General features: G+C 42.9%; 1 protein-coding gene across 5 annotated transcripts in view; it reads left to right on the top strand.

The window, feature by feature from the left end:
• Window positions 1-23,911, top strand: part of LOC139979071 (uncharacterized) — a 63,111-nt gene extending 39,200 nt beyond the window's left edge. For 4 of the 5 annotated variants that reach the window (XM_071989726.1, XM_071989725.1, XM_071989728.1 and 1 more), the window contains 2 exons: window positions 12,250-16,753; window positions 17,100-23,911. In XM_071989726.1, the coding sequence (XP_071845827.1) occupies window positions 12,512-16,750 (4,239 nt within the window). In that variant the 5' untranslated portion in view covers window positions 12,250-12,511 and the 3' untranslated portion in view covers window positions 16,751-16,753; window positions 17,100-23,911. Of the gene's footprint in view, window positions 1-2,072; window positions 2,098-12,249; window positions 16,754-17,099 lie in introns of those variants that run through there. The other variant, XM_071989730.1, reaches the window with a different exon arrangement.
• The last annotated feature ends 1,365 nt before the right edge of the window (window positions 23,912-25,276 follow it).

The raw sequence follows: 25,276 nt of genomic DNA, 5'->3' as shown, positions 1-25,276 counted from the left end.
AGCATTTTCATCAACACTTACGATTGTTTTTATCGCCAGACACGCAAATATACCAACGTTTTCTTTTCCCCCTGGACCACGACAAGGGATCCCACCCCCACCAGGGCCCTAGGGCGGGCCCCTGGTCCCCATGCCAAATACCTCGCACGCTTCGCATGCTCGATGTGTTCGCTGCACCAACACGGGCAGGAAATCGCCAGTTGTTTGAAGTGTTTTTCAACAATGGTATGAGCAGTTTGCAACATATGGTATTAACTATACCTTTGCTTAAACTTGATGGTACAGCAAAGGTATATTAACCTCACTGTTGATATTAAAGTATGCTAAGCATGGATGGAGTTTTTTGCCTGCATCTGTTATATATTGAAATTTTGTGGGTTCTGAGACAGCTTTTCGTTTTTATCAAACACAAGATTTGTCAAAGTACTGTTCAAAAGAGTCTTCCGAAACATTCAAGGTTCACTACTGTATGTTGGATGTTTTCCCAAAATTTTCTGGTGTTTTGTTTGAGGTGCAAAAAGTTTAATTACAGATCATCCAATAATCAATAGATTTGTGGCATTCTATGGTACATTAACAATATCTCTTTATTTCAATGAACTGTAAGTCATATGAAGAATGAAACAAAAGAAAAGTAATGAGGAAAAAAAGAGCAGAAAAAATGGAATTGTTCTAATATGCAGGCCTGCTATCTGAAACCTTGGCAACAGTCCTGCGGTTTTGATATTGAAAAGAACAAAAAATGTTGAAGATTAATAAAAAAACATAATAATAATAATGAGTATTACATGACCCGGTTTTATTTTTTCAGGTTTGTATGTATGTATTAAATTTGCAATTCACACTACACGTAAGTAGTACGTATGTACAACGGTACATACGCACAATGGGCAGTTTGTGCAATACAAATGACAATGCAACTTTTGTTAATATTTTCTAGCTTTGCTGTTCAATATCATAGTGATTACAAAAACAGCACAGCTTTCCGTAAATGGAAGGTTCTAGCTTAAAGCAACCTCTTTAACTTTGGTCTGCAATGTTTCAAAACCTACCGAGAGTTACCTAGAAATAAGATATAACAATTGAAAGGACTTATTCATCTTCTAGAATCGTTACAATCTAGAATTGCATATATCCACCACACAACGATTTATGAGTAAGTCTTTAAAAATAAAGAACCGGATTCAGTCCTCAATATTTTGTCTTCGGGACACCTTCTATAGTAGCATACAGTATTAAACAGTCCTAACTTTAATAGAGGGATTTCTTAATATCAACTCATATTAGTCTCATCTTGTGAACTGCAGTACAGCAGCCAAACCTTGTAAAAAAATTCAGTTTCAAAATTAGAGCTTGGATTTAAAGCATCAAATACCTGTATATGGTACTGTACTGTACATGTAGATTGAACCTTAAATAAATAGCACAAGAACCATATTATTTCCTGTGGAGGTCAAATGTCAACTGGGGTGGAAAGTCTCAATTGAACCTTCTACGCTGGATAACTTCAAATGTTTAAAATTTCTGATACTGTACATAAAGGTTCACTTTGGTGCAAATATCCTTCCTGGCAGCTATGGTCAACACTAAAAGTACCTTGCATGTAATGTTATAATTATCGTGGCAAGGATTTATGGAGCCAATCGTCGTCACTGTGGCGGGTATATATATCTTTGCAAGAAGAGAAGCATTCCAACCTGCAGAACCCTTTGAAATGATTAGAATTATTAAAGGTGCATGTGAACCGATGAATCTTAGAAATGGGGATACGTCGTAGGGGTACCTGTACATTTTAGATTCGATACTATCAATTTCACGTAAACACGTTCATATATGTATAGCTGCGTATATACAGTATGTACCAAGATAACCGCTTGCTGTATAATCGTACTAGAGGAGAAATCAAGGAGATTACACAGTAGAACCTCGTGAGCACGATAAGGTTTTTGCAGATGGAGTTTAACTTGGAACGCAACATACTGTAATCAATATTGGGTATAATGTTTGGCAGTGCATTCTAATACAGGTACAGTATGAGACTGTATGTATACGGACAGTTACTTGTACTCGTTGTATCCACAGTGCTGCATATCAGAGGTAGGCTGACTTCAAGTGTACTTAACATACTCAACACCAGTTAGTATCCTGGTTACGAATATAGTTTGATGATACACATGATTATACTAATTAATTAATGAACCTTTGAAGAAGGAGTCGAGAGCACTATTTGCTAAATATTACCTGTGGAGTATCAAACACTTTTATCTATTCTGTGTTGTATGTATAATACATTGCTTGTGTAATGAACCGAAAGTGATTTGCAAAAAATCATGTTAGGTTCAATTGTATTTGTTTTTTGTATCCATTCTTCTAATCCTGTCTTTGTAAGACATTTCTTGTGTGATAAGTGACAAAGCATATAACATGTTTTCGCATTACATACTTCAAAATGGAATGTTGTTACAGGCCGTCTGTAAAATCTGACCAACCCTTTTGGTAAAGTTATAAAAGTCAGTGTACATAGTGAGCCACATGAGTAATCAGGACATATTCACCATGTCACCAAATTTGACTAAGTGTTATTGCATGGAATGACCCAGTAACTGAGAGAGTTCTATTAAAAGAAGCAAATTAATCCATTCATATTCATCTATTTTACCTTAAGTAGGATAGAGTTCACTATGAGTGAATTTGACAAATTTGTTTGTTTTTTGGAAGAAAAAATATTTGCACATCTTGAGACTTAATGAAGTCAGTGGAAAACCCATAGATAGTTATACATATTTTAATCATAATATAATCATAATCATAATAATAATAGATGCTGAGTTTGAAAGCATCTAGTTTTCTTGCTTAGAAACTTGTCCCGACTTTCCTTGTACTTTTGTTTTGCTACTGCAATAAATTTGCAGTACCATGCAGTGTGCATTTAAGTCTGGCATTAGACCAGAGATTCAGTGCAATGTCTTCTTTATATACGAGCATGACATACTGTACATGCCTGGACACATATCGTCCTTGTAGAAAGCTGGACCAGCACCCAACAACCAGGGACGGCATCGGATGACACTCTTATACATTCTTACAACTCAGCTCTAAAGGGGCAACGAATACATTAGCTTTAATTTAAATGACGGGTAAAATGATCAAGACCATGGTCACGAATTCTCACATAAATTCATGAGAGGAAACAATTGCAATTCACCGTTTAAGGTAAACAGTTTGAACTTGCTGTACATAGTGTACTATGGTGCCTCATCAAACCTTCATTCTGAATAAGTTGAAATCAGCTGATTTGGCAATTTTCTTTACCATTGTATGATCTGGAGCAATAGTTGTTGAATATATTATGTAAATATCTACGCTCATGAATAATTCATATGTAAATATGTACAGTTGTAGTATTGAAATATATGCAGAGTGTTGATACAGTAAAAATGATAAATAGGCGATTTTGAGTCCTGACTATGCAATTCTTTAGCGACTTTAATACTCCGTTTACTGCTGGGAAATGGCTGATTTATAGAGACCTTGGTCATAATCTGTCAATTTGGGTGGTATCTTAAAAAAAAAGTCCCTGCTTTCGTTTCTTTGTAAATTACAGAATTGTGATGATGAAGAAGATAAAATGTAAAAATATTCTTCAGGATATGCTAAATGAGAGGCTTGTTGTCTTAAAATGGGTGTCCTTAAAAAGCTACTTCAGTAAAACTGTTTGATCGTAATTCATGATAAGTACGGTAAGGGAACTTCTGTGAGAATGTAGAGTAGTTGTAAAACCCATAAATATGATGTTTAAAGTACTGAAAATAACAAAGAGAAACGATATTTTAAAGTTGTCCTCTTATAGAGTATCTTAGAGGGATTTAGATCACGTTGGAATTCACACGTTACTAGAGTAGTCCTTCAAGATGTTGTTATAATCCATCCATCTTCCTCCTTGTCTCCCTCTTGTCATGCTTGGCGATATGATCTTACTTTCTTAATGTACTATGCTGAAAATGTCAAATGCTACGATAATGTATGCCAGTTTCATTTAAATCACATTCGATGCACTTTGTTGTAAATATTTATTAGTACTGTACATTTCTTAATGGCAGAGAACATTGACTGTTTTGAACATTATTCTATAGACGGGGGGGGGGAATGCATAAAACATACATACAGTACGTGTGCATTTATACATAGGGAATAATTTAGTAGTTTTCAAACGAGTGTAGCCGTTTTGAAGTTTCTTAAGTTGTTTTCTTACAACAACAAAAATAATGTACATCTTTTGGCATTTCGTATTGCAATTTGCAATACTCGATAAATTATTCCATGATTACAGAATTGACTGTGTTATACTGTACAGTAACTTGGTGAATAAATCATTCAGCGAATGTGTTATAAATCAGTGAATGTATTTTAAGTCAGTGAATGTGTGTTATATAAGTCAGTGGATGAACACAGGGTACAGTACAGTGCATGGCGTCTGTCTCCAGTTTATATCACTACGACTATAATCCCCAAACCTTAACCGGTTTGTGAATTAACGAGCGACGTACTCACCTCATATAACCTATGCATTACCGTATTAACCTCGCTCTAGCATCTGGCAATTTGTCTGTATGTAAGTGTGGCCATCTCCCTTCCGTAATTTCCAGGCCGCAATGGTGCGGCACCGGACGGAGAAGGGGGAGAGGATCGACCAAGGGGCGGAAACCCCGAGGATACAACCAAAAACATTCTCACCTGAAGAGGCCCTAGGTGGGCTGGTGTGGGTGACAGGTGGGTCCTGAGTGGGCCCGAAGTGGGTCCAGAGTGGGTCGTCGGTGGGTGTAGGCGGGACCCCACGACATCCCTCGAAAATTCCTGGGGGGAAAGGCCGTCACATGGTCATATCTGTGTGGCCAGTTCCCCTAGTATCCGAGGAGGGTATCCGACGTGGTTGTATGGTTCCGTCCGCGAGGTCCCCCATAGTGGGGAGGCGGGTCGGGATGTTATATGAGGTGAGTACGTCGCTCGTTAATTCACAAACCGGTTAAGGTTTGGGGAATTCACAGCGCGTACTCCCTCACCTCATATAACCTATGCATTTGTGACACAGGAGCCCTGGCGGTGGGTCGAGGATCTCGCGGGCGGCGGACCTAGGGCCGCTCGGGCAAAATCCCCTTCCGTGGCAGGGGTGTTTGTGAGATAACAGGCGACAAAGGAAGACGGGGTCTTCCAGGCCGCCGCCTTCATAATATCTTCCAGGGGAACCCCCCGGAACCACGCCCTGGACGTGGCGTGGCCTCGGACGTCGTGCGCCCGGACGGGTTCCCCAGGCTGGGTGTGGGCACGAATTAAGTCGGCCATCCACCGTGAAATGGTGTCCTTTGAGGCCGGGGTGTAGGGCGACCGCGGTAAAATGAAGAGCCTGTCCGAGGTACGTAGCTGTTTGGTCCTCTCTATGTACCACTTAAGGGCTCGGACAGGGCACCAGCGCTTGTCTTCCGCGATTGACGAGGCTTGTGACAGACTCGGTAGGAAGATCTCGTTCGGGGTAAAGGTTACTGATTGGTTCTTTGGGAGGAAGTGAGGGTCAGGTAGTAATCTGACTCCTCCTGGTTCGAACCTCGTGAACCCCCGTTGGAGGGTGAGCGCGTGGAGACAGCTTCTGCGCCTGGCAGAGGCGGCCGCGATCAGAAACAGAGTTTTGTGTGTTAGTTTGTCCAATGGAGCATTGTGTAACGGCTCGTACGGAGAGCCCGCAAGGGTCGTCAGGACCTCGTGGAGGGCCCATGACGGGGCCAGGCGGCGCCTGGGAGGGCGTCTGTGGAACATGCCCCTTAAGACCTGGCGGAGGACCGGGTTGGTTCCTACTGAGGAGCCATCCGAGAATCCGCTGTGAACCGCTGCTATTGCGGAGCGGTAATTTCTAATTGTACTTATTTGCTTCCCTTCTCGGAAGAGTTCGAGTAGGAAGGCCGCCACCTGGTCTACTGAGGCCTCCACGGGATCAGCAGCGTTGTCCCCGGCCCAAACATAGTATCGGTGCAGTCTAGAATCGTATGTTTTAACCGTGGACTGCCGGCGGGCATCCACTGCAATGTCCGCAACCTCCGGTGGAAACCCCGCTGTCTGGAGCGAGAGCCGGAGAGTTTCCACGCAGCTAGATGGAGGCTCGTGATGTCGGGGTGGGTTATGTGGCCGCTCCGTTGGGAGAGGAGCTTGGCGGCCGGTGGGAATTTGTATGGTAGGTCCACCAGCATTTCGATGATGAGTGGGAACCATGCTTGATTGGGCCAGCAAGGTGCGATCAAAAGCATGTCCGCTTCCACGTCCCGAAGCATCGTGAGAATTCTGCGGAGTAATCCCAGTGGGGGAAAGGCGTACATGGAGAGGCCCGCCCATGAGACGACTAGGGCGTCGGTCTTCCAGGCCTGCGGGTCGTGGTATCTGGAGCAGAACGTCGGGAGTTTGGCGTTCTTGGCCGTCGCGAACATGTCGACGGACGGCCTGCCGAACAGGTGGAATATGTGGTCGGACCACGTTCGGGAGAGCTCCCATTCCCCATTGTCTAGATACCCCCTGGACAGTGCGTCTGCCAGTATATTGTCTTTCCCTGCTAGGTGGGACGCCCGTAGGCCGATCCGAAGGGAGTCGCAGAGGACGAGCAGGTCCCATGTCCTGCGTAGGAGGGCCAGGGATCGAGTGCCCCCTTGACGGTTGATATACGCCACGGTCGTGGTGTTGTCTGACCGGACCGTGACAGTGTGGCCCGTTAGGTGGGTTGCCCAGTGACGTACGGCCCTCAGGACCGCTTCCGTCTCTAAAATATTGATATGGAGACCCCTCTCGGGCTCCGCCCATTCGCCGGCAACTGTGTGTGTGCCCCATACCGCTCCCCAGCCGCTGAGGGAGGCATCCGTCGTGATCGACGTTGTAGGGGCTGGGTTCCGGAAAGGTCGCCCTGCCGCGATCCTGTCCGACTCTGCCCACCACGTGAGAAACGGGCGAAGCCCCGTTGGAAGTGGGATTGGCGTTGCCGCCGACGACCGATCCGGGGCATAGTGTTTGAGGAGGTGCCGCTGGAGCGGCCTCATTCTGAGTCTGCACAGGTCTAGAAGGTCTGTGAAGCTCGCCATCTTCCCCAATAGGCGCTGCCACGTGAGCGCTGGGGTATTCCGATTGCCTAGTATTTTTCTGGCCGTGGCCACTAGGCTTGCCGTTCTTTCGGCCGTCGGGTAGACCATGCCGCTGGCGAGGTCGAGACGGGCCCCTAAGTATATGATCGATTGAGTGGGCACGAGGTTGGATTTCTCGACATTGATTAACCACCCCAGTTTCGTCAGGAGGGAGACGGTGGCGTTTGTACTGGCGAGAGCCCCTTGTTGGGAGTTGCCGAGTACTAACCAATCGTCTAGGTAGGCGAACACCATTACCCCGTTTCGGCGGAGGTGAGCCAGGACCGCCCTTGTTACCCTGGTGAAAACCCTGGGTGCCGTGGAGAGGCCAAATGGTAGCGCTGTGAAGCGGTAATCTATGGCCTTGTACCTGAACGCGAGGAACCGCTGGTCCTCGAGTCGGATGGGGATATGTAGGTAGGCATCCTTTAGATCGACGGAGGATGCCCGCATCCCTGGGCGCAGTAGGTGGAGGATTGATGTGAGAGTCTCCATCCTGAACCTCTCCGGTCGGATGAACCTCCTGTTGAGAGGTCTGAGGTTCAGGATGGGCCTCCAAGTCCCGTTCTTCTTCGGCGTGAGGAAGAACGAGGACCGGAAGAGGGGGCCGTCCGCGTTTGCGGTGGTGACCCGCGTAATGGCGCCTTTTTTGAGAAGACTGTTGATCTCGTCCTCGAGGGCGGCCCGCTTTTCCGGTATCTCGGGTACTGGCGTGGTTGCGAAGAGGCCATATTGGGGTGGGGTAGACGAGAACTCTATCTCGTAGCCCCTTTTTACCACGTCCAGTACCCAGGCTCCTGGGTCGATTTTCTCCCAGTGAGCCCAGAAAACTCTTAGTCGCCCCCCCACCTTGGCCTTGGCCGCTACGGTGGGGTGGGCATCCCTAGGGCCGTTTACCGCGCCCGCGGCTTCCGCGGTATTGCGGGCGGTACGGCCTGTGTTCGGGCCGCGAAGGAGCGGATTGTTGCTGCGTTCGCGGAGCGCCCCGACTCTGACTGTAGCTGGATCTTGAGCGGCTACCTTGTCTTGAGTCAAAACGTGGGCGCGAGGATGAGGTCGGGCGGGACATGTGCTCATCCGCCTCCCTCAGAGATTTCATTCTCTCTGCCTCCTCCCGGAGTTTGTCATCGAACTTGCCGCCGAAGAGGTCGCTGCCCAGGATCGGTAAGTTGCGGAACGCGTCCGCCGTGGATCTGGACGACCAATTCAGGGAGTTCAGAACCAGGTCCCGACGTGTCAAGGTAGCCTTAACCGAGACGCGGGCGAACTGGTCTAATACCATCCTGGAAACGGGTCCCAGGAGGGCAATGATGGCGGCGGTATCTTTGCGGGAGATACCCGATGCCTGGGCCTGTTGGAACGATCTGTTCAATAGCTCGGCGAAAAGTAATAGGGCTGACGAGTACTTCATCCCTGCGCGGGAGGCCCTATCTACGTCGAACAGGGAGGATTCTAGGGTCTGTGCACCCTTCTCCCTGAACTTGTCTTTGCCGTCTAAGGCACCCGCCGACCGAAGTCTCTCCTTCACTTGAGGCGGGATTTGGGGTGGCGTGAAAAGACTTTCCCAGTCTTCGTCGCCCACGTGGAAAGTGCGATGGGCTGATCGCTGGAAGGCTGTCCAGCGTTTCGCCTGTGCCACCGCCTCGAACCGCTCTCTACATTCCACATCCACCGGGATGGAGGCTCGAGGCTTTTGGGTGGCCGCGTTCAAAGTGAGTTTGGATGCCGGCCCCTCGTGGGCCCGCGCATCCACCCTTTCCTCGAAGCCGAGGACTCTGCGGAGTACTGCCGTCGCCTTCTCAAAGGCTTCCGCCGAAATTTCTGTACCCCGTAAGGGTTCTTCATCCTCCGCCTCGGAGTCTCCACTGAGGAGGCGGGCACTAGCTGCGATTGACAGCGCATCATCAGCTCTGGAGGAGACGTCGTCCCAGGGATCTGCCTGGGCCTCCTCAGGGGCGAGATCGTCCGTAACCGGTGCTGGCGGTGGCGCCGGTTGTGGTGGAATTGACGGAGCCCCTTGTTGTTCCGGGTCCTGTTGACTCGGCTTTTGTAGCAATTGTCCCAGGAGGTCTTTAACCTGGGAAAGGAGAGCCTGCCCCGGATCTGGGGATTGTCTCCTCTTTCGTTTCTTGGCCCTGTGTCGCCCAGAAGAATGTCCGCTCGAGGACGAGGGCGACGAGCCAGACCTCGACCTGCGTCGAGGTCGCCGGTGTCTTTCCCGGCTCCTACCGCGGCTACGGCTGTGGGTACGGCTTCTGCTTCGGCTTTGGCGCCGTTCCGTACTCTCCGGGGAGAACCCCGAGAAATCTCTCCGGTTGTGGTCCCACGACCCCGGAGTTGAAGTAAATAAGTCCGCCACCGCTTGTCTTCGGGGGCTTCTGGACTCCACGTGGCCTGAAGTGGACGGACCCTCCTGGGGTCGCGGCCGTGGCTGAGCTGACGCCGCACGGGAATTAGCTCCATCTCGTATGGATACCCGTTCCTGAGGAGGGTTTGAGCCATCTCGTATGGCGCCCTCCGTTCCCCCATGTTTAGGGCTTATGCCATCTCTTATGGCCGCCTGGGGTTCCTTCGCCGGCGGCTTCTTTTTCCCCTGCTTTGAGGAAGCCGCCTTCTTTCTTTTTTCTGCGGCTTTATCCGCCAGCCAGGTACCGATCAAATCCCAGCGCTCCTGGGTCCAGTCCTGGCAAATGGAGCAGGTCTGCTTACTCCCGCATGGGCGACACTTTGGGCATAAATCATGCTTATCCCATGCTTTGAACGGACGGAACTGCTTACAAGAACGGCAGTTTTCCATCCTTTTTTTTTTTTTTTTTTCGAGAAATCTCTGAAAAAATTTTTGAGAAATCTCCGAGACCTGAAGCTGTGAAAACTAAATTAAAAACAGTTACTTTACTGCAGAATGAAAACGTACACGGCTGCTGTACGTGAACAGTAAGAAATTCGTATCTAAACCAGTACGAAAAATAAACAAGGCAGTTACTTTACTGCAAAGGGAAAACGTACACGACTGCTGTACGAAAACAGTATGAAGAACTAAACAAAGCAGTTACTTAACTGCAAGTAAGCCCACGTACACGACTGCTGTACGTGGAAGTAAATAAACGCTAGGAGAACGCTACACTAAGGTGCGGGCCTAGCCACGCTACGTGAACCACGTTCACGAGGTAAACCAAAAAACGTTCGAAAATCACGAAAGAAAAAACGTTTCAAAGACAAAAAGCAGTTCAAACGTGCAGGACGTTGAATAGATGAAAAAGAATTACAAAAACAACGATAAACTTTAGACGAAGTAATTGAAATCTTAGGATTTAGTGAGAGCAATAAGAGAGCGATACTTGCGTAACAGCTGGCAATTACGGAAGGGAGATGGCCACACTTACATACAGACAAATTGCCAGATGCTAGAGCGAGGTTAATACGGTAATGCATAGGTTATATGAGGTGAGGGAGTACGCGCTGTGAATTTGTAGTTACAGTAGCTAAAACAGTTCTCACAATTAGGCATTTTCCCCTGGCTAAATGCCATACAGTACCTGCTTGTGCCGTACAGTAACTCATTTTTTGTTGTTTTCCATTTCTGTTATTTTAATATTTTAATTATTTTGTGCATCAGAAAGTTCCCGACAATATATAAATCAATAAAGTTTGTGTACGCGTCGGTGAAAACAGTAACTGACCAGCACTGCAGAGAAATTTAATCAACAACGTGTTGAAATTTAATCAGATATTATCTCATAAATTTGTATGAAAATTGACCTGTAACAATTTTGTGTTGACTGTGAACTGCGAAAACAAAACTTAAGTCGCCTTACATATAAATATATATTGTATATGTATAAATATATACACTGTATGTACACTCAGTGTAGTGTGCACTGTTAATAAATTGGATCCTGCAGTACAGTAGTCGAGACGTACTAATTTTTATTCAAATACTGCTGAAATGCAGTGGTTTTGGAAGTTGTCCAAGTCTTCACAGATGTTGGTACTATATGTAAATATTGAAACAGGTGTCATTGTAGACATACAATTTTTGTAAACTGTGAGTTTAGATAACCCTGGTTTATTAGTAGCTACTTAATAATTTACTGTTTGTGTATATCTACCAGAACAAAGAATGATTTTATATTCTGGACTAATAAACATTTCAAGTGGATTGATCAATGTAGTACTGCATATACTGTATTCCCTGTGAGAGAATTTTCTAGGTCATGGTATAGAAGGATTCTGAAGCCATTAATGATGGGTTTTTAACAATAATTACAAAAGTCTTTAGAGTCATTGATCATTTGATACCCCCATTGTGCGACTGATCTTGCTGCCTAAACCCCACCCCCCCCCACCAAAAAAAATTGTTGAGTGGATTTTGGCATTTTTTTTCATTTAATCACAGTTCATAAAACTTTGTCCACTTCAATCAAGATGAGTGTATGCATGGGAGTTTAACCTGTACATCCTCATGTAGATTTGTGCAAAGTGTCAGTTCCAGTGTGAAATAGTACGTAAAGCCCTTGATCTCTGTTTTCCAGAATGGAAATTGTTTTGGAGATGGGGGTTGTTGGATATGTACGGTATTGAAGAAATGGTCAGATACTGTAGATAGTGGCAACTGCTGGTAAATTCTGGAGGTGGGAGGGAGGAGGGGGGGGGGTTGTGGACCCATTGTAATGTATTGCAGTGAATTCTAGACAATTTTGACAGCTGTGTACAAACACATTAAAAATTTGAAAAGAAATTTGAAAAAGAGAATCTGTCTTTTCTCTTGATATTAATGCGAGTCAACCTTGCTTGCAGCCCTCAGTCTGAGACTATAGCTTCACTGTTAACGTATAATAAGAATTTCTGAAAATTGTTGATGCATTTTACTAATTTATAGGTTATAATGCAAAAATGTGACATTGTTCAATTAAATGCATTCCATCTGCAATACTGTTTCAAATTTCTTCCAAGAGTCAGGAATTATGCATTACCGTACACTCCAAGTTTGTTCAGTTTTGTGTTTGTTTTTAGTTGTCTTTGTGAAATACGTGTCTTACAGTACAGTATGTCCTGAGAACTCATTTATTTTCATTGCTTTTCCTCTCTTCCTCCACAGATATATACCAGTGTCAGACACATTCACAAAGAAAAACACTGTGTGAAACTACAATACTTCAATGGAACAAGCAGGAGATGAACAAATAACTTTGCATTATTCTTCACTGAGTTGCATCCACTTTTAATATTGGTGGATATTAATCAGGAAATGTACTATTGAGCCTGTTCTAAGCTTGTCACTCGGAAAGATGTGTTACGGAAGATGTGGAATCATCAACTTCTTCATTGTCTCTAATATGGTGCACCTTTGATCAAATGCGATGGATCAGCGACATCTGTTAAAGGCTCAGAGAAGCCAGACTGCTTCACATAGAGGTCTACCACGCCCACCATATCAAATACCTGGGAGACCACCTCTGAGCCCTTTGATAGCTTCACAGCTTTCACACCTGAACCCTACTCCAATAAATACAGATCGATTTCCAACCCCTGTGTTTACCGGAAGGATTCAACAACCTCACCTTGCCTGTGCTGGTCCAGCTTCACCTCATGTACTTGAAAGACAGAGAGAATTCAAGGATGCTTCCATGATGCAAGCTAAGCTTGCCCAGCAGAGGGCAATACTAGCCCACCAGGTGAGCTCAGCTCCTATCCACGGGATGGAAGACAGAGTGCAATATGTTCCGGCTCTGATGCCAAACAGGAGCCCAGAAGATTCGCTGGCTCAGTTGAGACGCCTCCACCAGCAAGTCTTATCCATGCCAAATCAAGAGCCACACGTATATGAAGTGCCTAGTTCCAACAGACAGAGAGACGTACGGCGAGAGACACCGACCGAAGCGGAACTTTTGGCATTCGGAAGCAAGGAGAGATTGCAAATGATGGAGAAACATCTTCTAGCTTCAAAACAGTTGACTGCCTCAGAGCAACATGAAAGGATTGTTTTGTATAGGGATAGGCTGCAGCAAACCTCTGCATCACAGGGAGAGCCTAGCTACCCAGTAGTTGGTAATAGGCTGACTACCAACAGACCATCTCTATTCTCTCATACAGATTTAGCAGCTGCTCAGAGTCTGAACTATAGGCTCTTCCAAAACTCTGCTGCAGTGAATGCACGCATGATTCAGGAAATAGAAAAGTTGCGGGAACAAGAACATTTGACCAGACACGACCAACTGATATATCAACAGAAACAGATCCCAAGCCCCAGCCCAAGATTATCACCTCAAGGGGTGCCCTCGAGTGGCCATCCGAACTTTCGGTCACGTTTGCATGCATCGTACGTTGCTAATATGGAACGGCCGAAAGAGAAGCCATCGCCACCCGTCAGATGGGAACAAAATATTGGTATGCCAAGTCACCTTAAACATTATACAGAGCAATCTTTGCCACAGATAAAACATGTCAAAAGCCTAGCGCAGGTTAAGAACGTCCCCGATGAGAAGATGACCAAAAGAATTGATAATCCAAACTGTTTGATGAAAATGATGGAGAATAGAATAAAACAGGAACTTGATAAAGATGGTGATGCTTGTCCTTCATCTCATGATATGAATGATCACTCCAAAAGAAGTGAACAGAGTAGTGCAATGACAAAAGTGCCTTCTCGTCATCATCCTCCTCCTCCACCTCGTCCACCTCCCCAGCCTCCGACTACTTCATCAAATTTGCCAGCTATTGTCCAAAGACATTTTAAGGCAGAACCTATGGATATCTCAGAGGAACAATCATCTTTGCCTCAGGATTTAAGTTCTCCATCCGGCACACAATCAAACTCAGGTGTTGAAAATAAACCTCTAAGGAAGCGTCACGCCACTAGGGATTCGTCGGAGGTGCCTCCTGCTGCTAAGAGAAGTAGAGGCATCGGGGATATTTTCAAGTCGAGACTAGCAGAGTATGCATCATTACCCTCTAGTAGCAGACCTGGCACAAGTGACGGAACAGTTTCGTCAAGTATTCTGCCAGGTGAGACTCCGACATCTCATAGCGTCGAACAACCCCTTGATCTCAGCGTCAATGCCAGTCAAAAGGTTGTTGATACAGAACAGAAGGAGAGATGCAAAGACTTTTCAGTGCCTTTAAGTAACTCTTTGAATAATCCATTCCCGAATATTCTTCAGTTTGGGAAGTTTACTTCTAAGTTAGAGGGACCAACAATATCAGATATCATCTCTCATGCAGTTGTGGCAAGCCTTGAAAAACCATACCCAATTGCTGAAGGGTCAAATCATGTTGTGCAAACGGAGAACAGTACAGTTGAGCACACTGATCAAACAAGCTCAACATCGGGAAGAGATGAAACGGACCATGGGGGTTCTTCTGTCTCTGAAGAAGAATGCCAGCAGCAATTGATCGATCTACTCTCCACGCAGTTTGCGGGCTCGTTTCGAAATTTCCTGGTGTCTCTGTTAAGTGAGTGCAAAAATGAGAGTGTCGTGAAAACTCTAGCCATAAGCAAAGCCGGAGAGAAGGTTCCAGTTGTCATGAAGGAAGAGTTGGAAAGATGCAATTTAAAAATATCTCAAACAATTAGAACTCTGTTAGAAAGTGGCGAAGAGAAAGATAAGACCAGTGGTATCAGGACAGAGGGGACATCTGCGGAGGCCAGGACAGAGAATGACACATCTCCACCGTGTCAAGTTTCTACTACAACTGATATCTGGCAACATTCCCCACCAGTGTCTCCTGAGAGTGAACTAGCCTCTAGGTCCCGTGAGCTGGCAACGAAAGCAGGTGCCACGGACATCAAGGTCGAGGAAACCGGCAGGGATCGACCAGCCACGGTAGAAAAGATAAGTGGTCACTCTGATAGTGAGGATGTCGAAGACATTCAAGAGAGGAAGATGCCATCCATTATGAAGGTGGAGTCGTTGGCAACTCTATCAGAAAATAAACCAGCAAACAGCTGTGATCAACTTCTGTTGGAAGACCATCTAGAAGATGATGCTCCTCTCAGTATAGACGATGAAGCCGGGGTAGGCCAGAAGGATGAAACGGAAGGCAGGAGTGACATCCACATCAAACAAGGGAATCAAACCCACAAAGCAAGTGCTGCAGACAAAGGAATTGAAGAAGATGCCATTGACTTTTTGAAATTTGGGAACGAAGAAATTGACGCAGAGGAGAGGGATAAGAGAAGTGCCAAGAAGGATTCCACTGATCCCAGAGATAACGTAGAAAGTCATGAAGGCTCGGTCTGTGAAGATTCGACCATAGAGAACACCTGCCCAGAGGAAAAAAGGGTGAGCGAGATCTCACTCACAAATTCAACGACCGTTAAAGATGTAGTCGCTGTGGAAGATGTTGCAACAGGCGGATCAGAGAGGGAAGGAAGCTCAGAGGCAGTGGCTGGAGAGTTAATAGATGGAGAGGGTAATGGGCAAATACCCAAGACAGATTGCAACGATGCCTCAAAGGTTAACGAAGGGAATCCCCCCAAATTTGAGCTCAACGAGGAAGACGAGGAGGAGGAGGAGGAGGAGGAGAATAAGTTGGTGATTGCAGAAAATCCAGTCACAGAGGATAATTTACATGGTGTGTGTAAGAATGAAGAAGTGACTATAGAAGCAAGTACCAAGTCTACTCTGGTTGAGGACAACTCTAACATTGTTCAAAAGAAACCAGATTCTCCTCTGACAGTCCAGACAAATTCACTCTCTCTCACTAATGCTGCGCCATCTCAACCACCGGTTACAGTCATATCAACACCGATATCTACGGCCTTGCCACATCTTTATCACATTGAGCAGGTTCAGCATCCTCCTCCTCCACCTCCTCAGCTGATTCAAATTGTTTCTTCCCAAGTCACAAGTAATTTGGTCTGTACTCTTGCTCCTCCTTCTCCAGTGATCAGTATACCTGTCTCATCACCGGTGACAATGATTTCATCGATACGTCAAGTCAACAAGCCACTTGAATCTTCTGTCTCATCGACACCGTCATCTCCCAAGACATCTGTACCTCTGTCTCAACTAGTTTCCACCCCTGCACAGCCAGTAGATTCATCAGCCTCTACATCAGTGTCTACCCCAACGGGGCCCACAACCGTTACCTCAGCAGATTCTGTTGTTACCAGCGTTGCTCCTCCAAGTCTTGTGACACCATCGTCGCAATCGAGAGAATCGTCTCCGTCACAGGTTGCCAAAAACGCAAACGTCACAAAGTTGTGGAAAGGAAACTTGTTGATACCAGTAAATACTCCACAAGAACAAACCAACAGTAAGAAACCATTTGTACTGGCCTACACAGTGGCTTATCACTCAGCAGACCTCCCTTGCGTCCTTAGATCATCGGTGCCATTTGTGCCACCAAAGATTATCTGGAAAAGTCTTTTCCCACAGGTGTCTTTCACAGATTTTAACAAAACCCTCTCAGCTTGTTCGATTCTACAACGATACATGACCGTTTTGGAGCAGGCAGCCCTCCAGAACAATTTAACAGCAAATGGCATCTCCAGTTGCAAGTTAGTCCCTTTGGATGAGTTGGATAATAAATTCCTGGAAGTGGAAGAGAAACTCAGGAGAGACGCTGAGAAGAACAGTGATTTTACTCAAAGCTGATTGGTAAGTGACGTAGGCCCACTTCTCAAACAGTTTGGGGCAATGTAGGTTTGTGTTGAAGGGTTTAAATTACTTGGTGAGAGAAAATATCATTACCCAAAACTTGCATCTGATCGTATAATTACCGATAAATGTACTTAACATTTCGTGTTTCTATCAGTCACCCGGCCATCTGGGGTAACTTCAGCTTCTAGTGGACAAACTTAAGAAAACCAAGAGCTATGTACATCTTGCATGGCATTTTTGTCTGGCAAAACTAGATGACAGAATTAACGGTCTGTAATGAACCAATACGATGGTGTTATAAAATTATACTAGAGTCGTAAAATTGACTTTCTGTCTTGTATAGGTATCGGATCTGCAGACCAGAGATGGAGGGATGATGTGAAGGACGTATATCACCATGGATACTGGATGGTAACCTTCAAAAGAGGCCCTTTGTTTCCTTGTGTTTGCCGAAACAAGACTTTGTCACCCCAAGGTGGTACCTGCATGCTGCGATTAAAGAAGGAAGAGATTTGTCATCTGTTCTGGACTTCCTGTGGTGATTACAGAAATCTTCGAGAAAGATTTAGTCACTTCTCTTTGTAAAGAACGGGGGAGCTCGCCTTGATGCTTTTCAACCCTGTCGGTAATGATTTCGGTCCTAAACATGCTACGTAAACTGCACCTCAATCAGTAAACTGCAAAGAGATTTTTGTATCTTTTTTTTTTTTTTTTCTTTGGCTTGGTAAGTGATAACACGGGTTCATCACCACAAATAGTGCAACCTTCTAAACGGTTGGAGTTTCCGAGCTTGTTTTGTTGATAGCCGTTTTTGTTGTGAGAATTTTTTGTCTTACTTGGTGTGACTGTGCCCTGTGTACAACGTCTATATAAGTTATTGCCTCCATAATCAATTTCACGGCATGTGAACTGTCAGCCTTGTTGGTTTCAGTACTTGTAAGCTTTGTAGGTTTTATAAATAGTTTGAAGATAGTGTAATATGTTTCAAAAAGGGGAGGGGGAAAAAAATCTATTAGCAGAGTGATCAACTATGAGTACAGTGAAATGAAATCACATAATACAGGACTTCAAATTGTATTTCTCGTCCCACAGTGTGGTTGTAACATATCAAGGATGGAACAAATCGGTTCTTCAGTAAATATCTACAAAATATCTTGCTGACAGGTAGAACTATCCTCAGAGACAATCGATCGACTGGTTGTTTACATTGAATTCAGATTGCTTTGTCACAAATTACCCCAAACAATGGACAAAATGGACAGGCCGAAAAAAAACCTTTAAATCTCGGTATCAAACAGAAAAACAGAAGACAGAAAAAAAAAGTCATAATTTTTTCCCCTGACTGTTGTGATTGCAATTTAGTGTACAGCGTATTAAACAGCTTATTGGAGTCTAGGGGATAGATAATACGTTACAATAATATGGGTGATAACCTGCAACAACATTTATGTTATGAATCATTTTAGTCACACCTTCTGAAAGCCAAACATTTATTAAGAATTATAAAACACGCTGAAGTCAAGTATGTTTTAACTTTGGAAAGGGAGGCCTGGGGATGCTGTGCCAGGTATACATAGAGCATGTTGAAAGTAAAGTTGAAGTGAGCATTGGTAGGATGTAACCTTGCCCTAAACACTGGTAAGGTATAACACTGGTAGGGTGTAAACACTGTTGGAGTGTTTCCTTGCCCTAAACACTGGTAGGGTGTTGCCTTGCCCTAAAGACTGGCAGAGTGTAACCTTGCCCTAAACACTGGTAGGGTGTAAACACTGTTGGAGTGTTTCCTTGCCCTAAACACTGGTAGGGTGTAAACACTGTTGTAGTGTTTCCTTGCCCTAAACACTGGTAGGGTGTAAACACTGTTGGAGTGTTTCCTTGCCCTAAACACTGGTAGGGTGTAACCTTGCCCTTAACACAGGTAGGGCATAACCTTGCCCTAAACACTGTTAGGGTGGGTCATTTGGTTGTTGTATGAATGCATGAAAATGTTTTGGCTATTTACCACAAATTGTGTCTGCCTCTTTTTAAGAAAATGTAATTTTCAGAATACAATGTAAAACTTTGCCACTATTTGCTACAGTGTTGTTACCTATCAAATTTGATGAAATGGAATTCTTAACTAATTCATTTGTTCATTCGTTCATTCATGCATTTATTCTCACATACTGTATGATCTTACCCAATGAATGTTAACAAGTTTTAGTACAGTTGTGTACTTCCTCATTTGGATTTTAAAAAAAAATTATCTTTTTTTTTTCATGCTCTCCCCCCCCTGTTTGTTATTGCAAACAAGTTTTAGTTCCCATGGCAATAGCCTTCATATCACATAATTAAGGAAAAATAACATTGTAAAGCAGCCTTTACATTTTAAAATGTGTCATTTTCTTTCTTCTGTTTCTTTAATTAAATTTGAATATAGAGTTTCTATTCATCCAAGCAAGTCCAAACATTCTATGTGAAAGATATTGCTATGACTTTGTCAGAGACAGTCCCTTTCAAGTCTAAATCATCCATGCTCCTCTAATGTTAATTTTTAGGCCTCTAATGAATAGTTAGCTGAATGTGACAGTTGAACCTATGTGGGAATCAAATTTCATATATTGTGGTTTGGATCGATGATTGACATGTGTGTGGTTTATAAAGAAAATGCATATCATTTCACTAGTTATTGAATCAATGCAAGCCACAATGTATGTTTTTGCATCGTCCTGTTAAATTAGGTAACTGTGAATTTCAGTTAGATGTGTGTTTGGATCAAACTACATATGGATTGGTCTTATTCATGGTTTAATATCATATCATTATTTATCCGGAAAGAGAGAGAAAGAAATGGATTAATATCAGATTTGGAATATAAATTTTAACCAGATTGATGTAGTTGTGACGTCATGTAACAGATCTTCATATCATGAGTAGGAATGCAGTGTTAGGCCGTACTTTTAATCTTCATCGGTATCTTAGATAATTGATTTAATTAGTGGCTTGTAAATAATACAAGATCATTGTGGTTGCTCTGTTGGTGCAATATTGGTTCAATTTGGTCATCCAAGAATAACGTTCCACTTTTAATTTGCGTGAAAGACAGGGAGAAGCCACTATGCTTTTCTATTCTATGCTTTTCTTTTCTATGCTTTTCTTTCTGCATCAGCATTTACATGTTTAACATTTTGTTGTTAGATATATTGTTGGATTCTGACATGAACTGTCGAGATTAATTTCATCAGAGGTTTATGAGAATTAAAAGGCTGATGTACAAAAAACACTTGAGGTAATGAATATTGCCAATAAACTTTTATGGAAGTTAGGTTAGTCTGTAAAACTCAGTGTGGGTCTTGGGATGATCATCAAGGGACTGTTATCTGATATAAACTAAATATGATACAAGCTTGGAGGCACCTGCAACATATTAGAGTTTTCAGTTTGATGAAATGTTTGGCTGGAAGGATAAATCAAATCGTAGACAAAATTAGCTCAAAGTGTAGTTTGGTATGAACAGGTGATAACATAATCATCACCCTTGTAAATTCATTCATTGAACAGAAAAGGCTATTTGAGGGGGAGGGGGGGGGTGTAGGTTTTGGATAGAAATCTACAGCAAATCTTTGTGCTATAGTAAGGGGCCAGAAGGGGCCAGTAAGGGGCCAGAATTGCAGAGCACGACGTAGTCGATCTTGTTCATTTAGTTTACGGGAACGAGCATTTGCATAACAGTAAGGGGAGCATTCTTTTAGATCTGTGTTCTCCTCCTCGGGTCGTTAAAAAAAAAGGGGGAAATAAGATCTTGGGGGATGAGTCGAGTCAAAGCTTTTTCCTGACTGGAGATCCCTCTTAGCCTTCCCTCTCCGTCTCAAACAAAATGGAAAGAAATTCGTTTTGCATTTGCCGAGGTAAAGAATGACGAGGAATGGTCATTGTTGAAGGTTGGCAATACATATCATTACAGTCAAATAGTTCAGTTATATAATATTGACAATGCATATCATTCCATCCATCTCAATTCATTTCCCCAACTCTTGCTGCCTTTACTATGTATTGATGTTGATAACATCAACAACAGATAAATTCAAGACATTCTGTACGTAATCGATCGAATATAGCGTAATTTCCGACGTGGTTCACCTCAGGAAATAAAAAAACAAGGTCCATTTTCTCTGCCTGCTAAGTCATCCAGCACTTATTTGGGTGACAATTCTCATATAAATCATTCCCGCTTGTCGTTGAGTAAAAGTCTCGACATTCTCAAAAAGTTTCACAGATTCGAGAGAGATGATGGTCCTTGTAATAAAAACTTTTATTGATGGATGGAGGCAGATATGTTGATGGCTTTAATTGGAACAAACAAGTATTAATTCTACATATGAATGGACAGCGAAACCACCGTAGACCAGCCTTACTGTGATCGTAAATGCTATCCAAGCCTGGAAAATTCAATGATTTATACCCTCAGATTTGTTTGATTGTCAAAGAATTAAAAAAACAGTGTTTTCAATGCTGTATATTCTGTTACTTTCAAGGACAGTTGATCGTATGGTAATTACCACAAGGTATCAGTGGGTTCATTAGAAGGTAAAATGGGCTGTTTTGTTGTACTTTGTGTAAAATGCCCTTATTTATTTTGTCCCATGTTGAATACTAAAGAAGTGGGGTTTCTTTTCTTTTACACTTTGCCGGCAAGTTTTAGTTTGAAGTATTTTCATTACATCAGTGGAAAGCATTTACACATTTTGTGACTTTCTCCCAATAACAAAACAACCCTCTGTCGCCTTTGAAAACCAGTAGGGGTTAAAGGTAACATCCATAGCTAACCATTGCAGCTAATGCTCCATCACTTAAACATTCCTGTAATACTGGTCTTTTGCAATTTCAAACAAGTCTATGTGATGGTCACATGACATGTGTTTAAATCTAATTAACTCTCATATTGTGACTTCTGTGAAGAAAAGAAAGAGAGAAATCCACCTTTTTTTAAATTATGAAATTGACATATTTCCAGCCCCTTTGGGTCCACCCAATTTGAGATGACATTCATTGTAATAAAGATACCTCTTCATTCATGAGTAGACCTTTCATGATTTGCCGAAGGGGGCAGGGGGAGGGGCTGATTGGGGCAGTTTAATGACAGTATGGAAAGAATAAGGAATTCTGATTGGGGATGATGACTGGTCATCAGTCAAATGTGTGCAATATAGTTGTTATATCATTTCAGTTAAAAAAAAATTTGTTTTAAAGTTTATACCTCATGAATATGCATTTTTATTTCCATACATGACGGAACGATGACAGTCATCTCTTGTCGCGAGCGTTTATTTTGCAACGATTTTTACGTTTGCCTGTTCATCTACCCGTTATCCTACCAAATTTATTTCTTAACCGAGAGGTACTCTGAAATAGAGGTACTATATAGGTACTCTGAAGTACTGTAGACACTGAAATAAAGCTATCTGCTTATCCTGAAACAAACAAAAACGAAGGAAAGAAAAGGGGAAGGAGGAATTTGAAGGGGGAAAAAAAAGGAATAAAGAAGACCCATTTTTGGATGGATTTGATGAGTAAAGAAGATGTGAGACAATCTGGCATTGAATGATTGACAGATTTACTATAATGTTGAGAAGAATAAGTGTATCTCAAGACTTGCAGTATGAATTTTAAGCAGTTCTTTTGTCTCTTTGTTCATTATTAATTAAAACTCCAGATGCTCGGGGAATATGCTATAGTAGACTGGTAGAGAAAGGATATTTCTGTTAAAGTTTCGGAACATTTGTATTTTTTTGGGGGGGGGGGGCGGGGGAGGGGAGAATGAATGATAGATCTTTGACATGATAATATTAAAACTTTGTTAGGTAAATTTTCATATTATCTTAAACACATGAGCACTCTCCATTGATTTGTGGAAGCTCTGCATAGTTGTTATCTCACACTGTAACTTATCATGCCTAATTATTAAGGCCCTCACATGTTCCGTATATATATTTATCTATTGTATGATAGATTCAGGCCTTCAAAATGGGGTGTTTGGTTCGGGAAAGGGTGCTGGTTAGGAGAGTGAGGGGAGGGGGGGCATTGCAGGTCTGAAACATTACACACTGCAATCTACCAAGATATATTCTATGTAACTTCTTATATAAACAATATAATTGTGTCAAATTTGCACTAACATTGTGAACATGTATTTGGATTACATGATCAACATGTTATTTAGGGGGTGGGGGGGGGGGGAGGGTTAACATTATGAGCATGTTTTTGTAATACATGTCAACATGTTGTTAGGGAGGTCATAAATTTCTCTGTTTGCCTATTGCTAGCCATGATGCTTCTAAGCAGAATTTCTAATGGTATATATGTTAAACTATAGATTCTTCAGCCGCTTTGAATCATGAGACTGATATATTGAAATAGTCATTATTGAAAAGTTAGAACCAGCCTTTGTGTGGAAGTTGGGTTTTATTTTGCCTGTAAATGTATCGGAAAGAATTTTTGTGCCTAAAGTCACGCTTGAAGTCTTGAAAGCAGTAATAAAAAATATACATAGATTATATCTATTGGGTTATACCTGGAAGAACTGCCCTGCAGTGATTTTCAATGATATAATGAGCAAATACTATATACATATTATTCCAGGATCTGTTCATATTTCATGAAAATTCAGTTCTAATGCATGTAAGATTTACATTTTTTCTATCAAAAGTACCATTTCCTACTTTTTTTTGTGTGGGGAAATTCATAAGTTCATAAGGATCATTGGGGGTGAGGAGGAGGGGGGGGGTTGGAGGGGAGGTATTGGTATTGCACATGTAAATATTTGAGTTTTTATACCTTAGTATCAAATGTAACTGGTTTATTAATGTAATAACATTTGTAATATTGGAAACGTAATCTTTTAATTGGGTTATTATCGTTGTTTTACATACAATTTTTCCTTCTGGGTTTTGACTTTTTTTTCATCTCTTCCTCTCTCTCGCATATATCTCGTTCTTCTTGTTTTGATTTTTTCTCTCTCTCTCAGAATTTTTATCGTATTTTGCTTGTTTTAAGAGCAATAATCCATCAGAAGGTATAATACAAGGCAGTACTGATATTGCACAGATTAAATGGAAATGATAAAAGTGACGCTGTGATATTTTCTGAAATACAACACTAATTTCGTATGTTACCTTGGTCAACAATTTCGTTGTCTTGTTTTTTATTCTCTTGACTTTATTGTTCTTTGTTATGATAAAAAACAACAACAATTGGTTAAAATCACGCTTTTTTTAAGTCCAAAAAAGGAAAAGGAAATAAATAAAATAGGTGGCGAAATACCTTTTACCTCAGTTTACTGCAATGGGTCTCTTTATCTTTGCCATCTTCAAGAGAATGAAGACTTCAGAAAGAAATATAGCCATATGTGTGGGAGGGGAAGGACGTGGGTGATGTTGCCCTTAACCCCCCCCCCCCCACCCCACCCACCCACAACAAGTCTGTCCCAATCCGGCACCACCGCCGCCGATCTCTATTTGAAATCGTATTCAGAGTGTTTGTACACACATTGACGTAAAAAGTGATAGAAAGGGAACGAATGGAAAAAATAGTACCATATATTGTTCGCCACGTTACGTCCACAACAGAGCCGTATATGCGGCTCTGGTCCACAAATAAATCTAGCGCCACCATCTGATTGTGTTTACGAAGAACGAATTATAAAGCCCGTTCAAATGAAACTGCCAAGTTAACGCTCATTGGATTAAAGAAATACAGTGCACGACATGGGAGAGATATTATCAAAGTAGAGTTTATTCTCCCTAGTTTAAGAAACAAAGTAACCCCCCCCCCCCCCCCTCCTTAAGCCTTTGCAGTGATACGATACTAAGGGATTACTTTTCATCCATTTTCGTTGTTGTTCTGGGGAGGGGCGTAGTAGCGGTGTGGGTGACACATGAGTCTTATAACTCCCCTGTAAGCAAAGGTATATTAACAGCGGGTTAAATGCTTGAGAATATGCGTTCTTTTATTCACGTGTGTACCTATACATTATAATACTTTTTAACTTGTGGAAGTAAACGTATAATCGATTGGTAGCACCCTCGGTCTTGGCGGGCATTTTTAGTAACGATCTGTAGACAATTTCAATATTAACAGCCCAGATATTGAAGTTGATCAGTCTGACATGTCATCATGGTATATGAAACAATTAAGAATATCAAGGCTTAGCTGTTTTTAGGGAAGTTGTTGAAGAGAGTGATCCCTATGTCATGCACAGACCAATGATGATGGTTTTGGCTTCTGTCTCCTTTAAAGCTGTGAAGACTCGCGCAAAAAGAAACGTCTTATGCCGGTAATCTGACCTTGTTTCGAATGATCAGTAACAGAAGTGTTAGACACCACCATCGATCCCAGAAAATACACACACAGCTTGCTACCGCCGGTAAGTAGACACTAGTGTACAGTCAGTACGGTCAATACCCACAGCACAGTGTACAAACGATACAGCGATGGACATCTCAGGTCCAGCTAAAGATAACAAGGTATCGCGTTTCATTGCTG

The sequence above is a fragment of the Apostichopus japonicus genome, chromosome 13, assembly GCF_037975245.1.
Source record: "Apostichopus japonicus isolate 1M-3 chromosome 13, ASM3797524v1, whole genome shotgun sequence".
Classification (NCBI taxonomy): Eukaryota; Metazoa; Echinodermata; class Holothuroidea; order Aspidochirotida; family Stichopodidae; genus Apostichopus; species Apostichopus japonicus.
The sequence above is the reverse complement of the archived record's forward strand: the minus strand, read 5'-3'. Positions and strand labels throughout refer to the sequence as shown.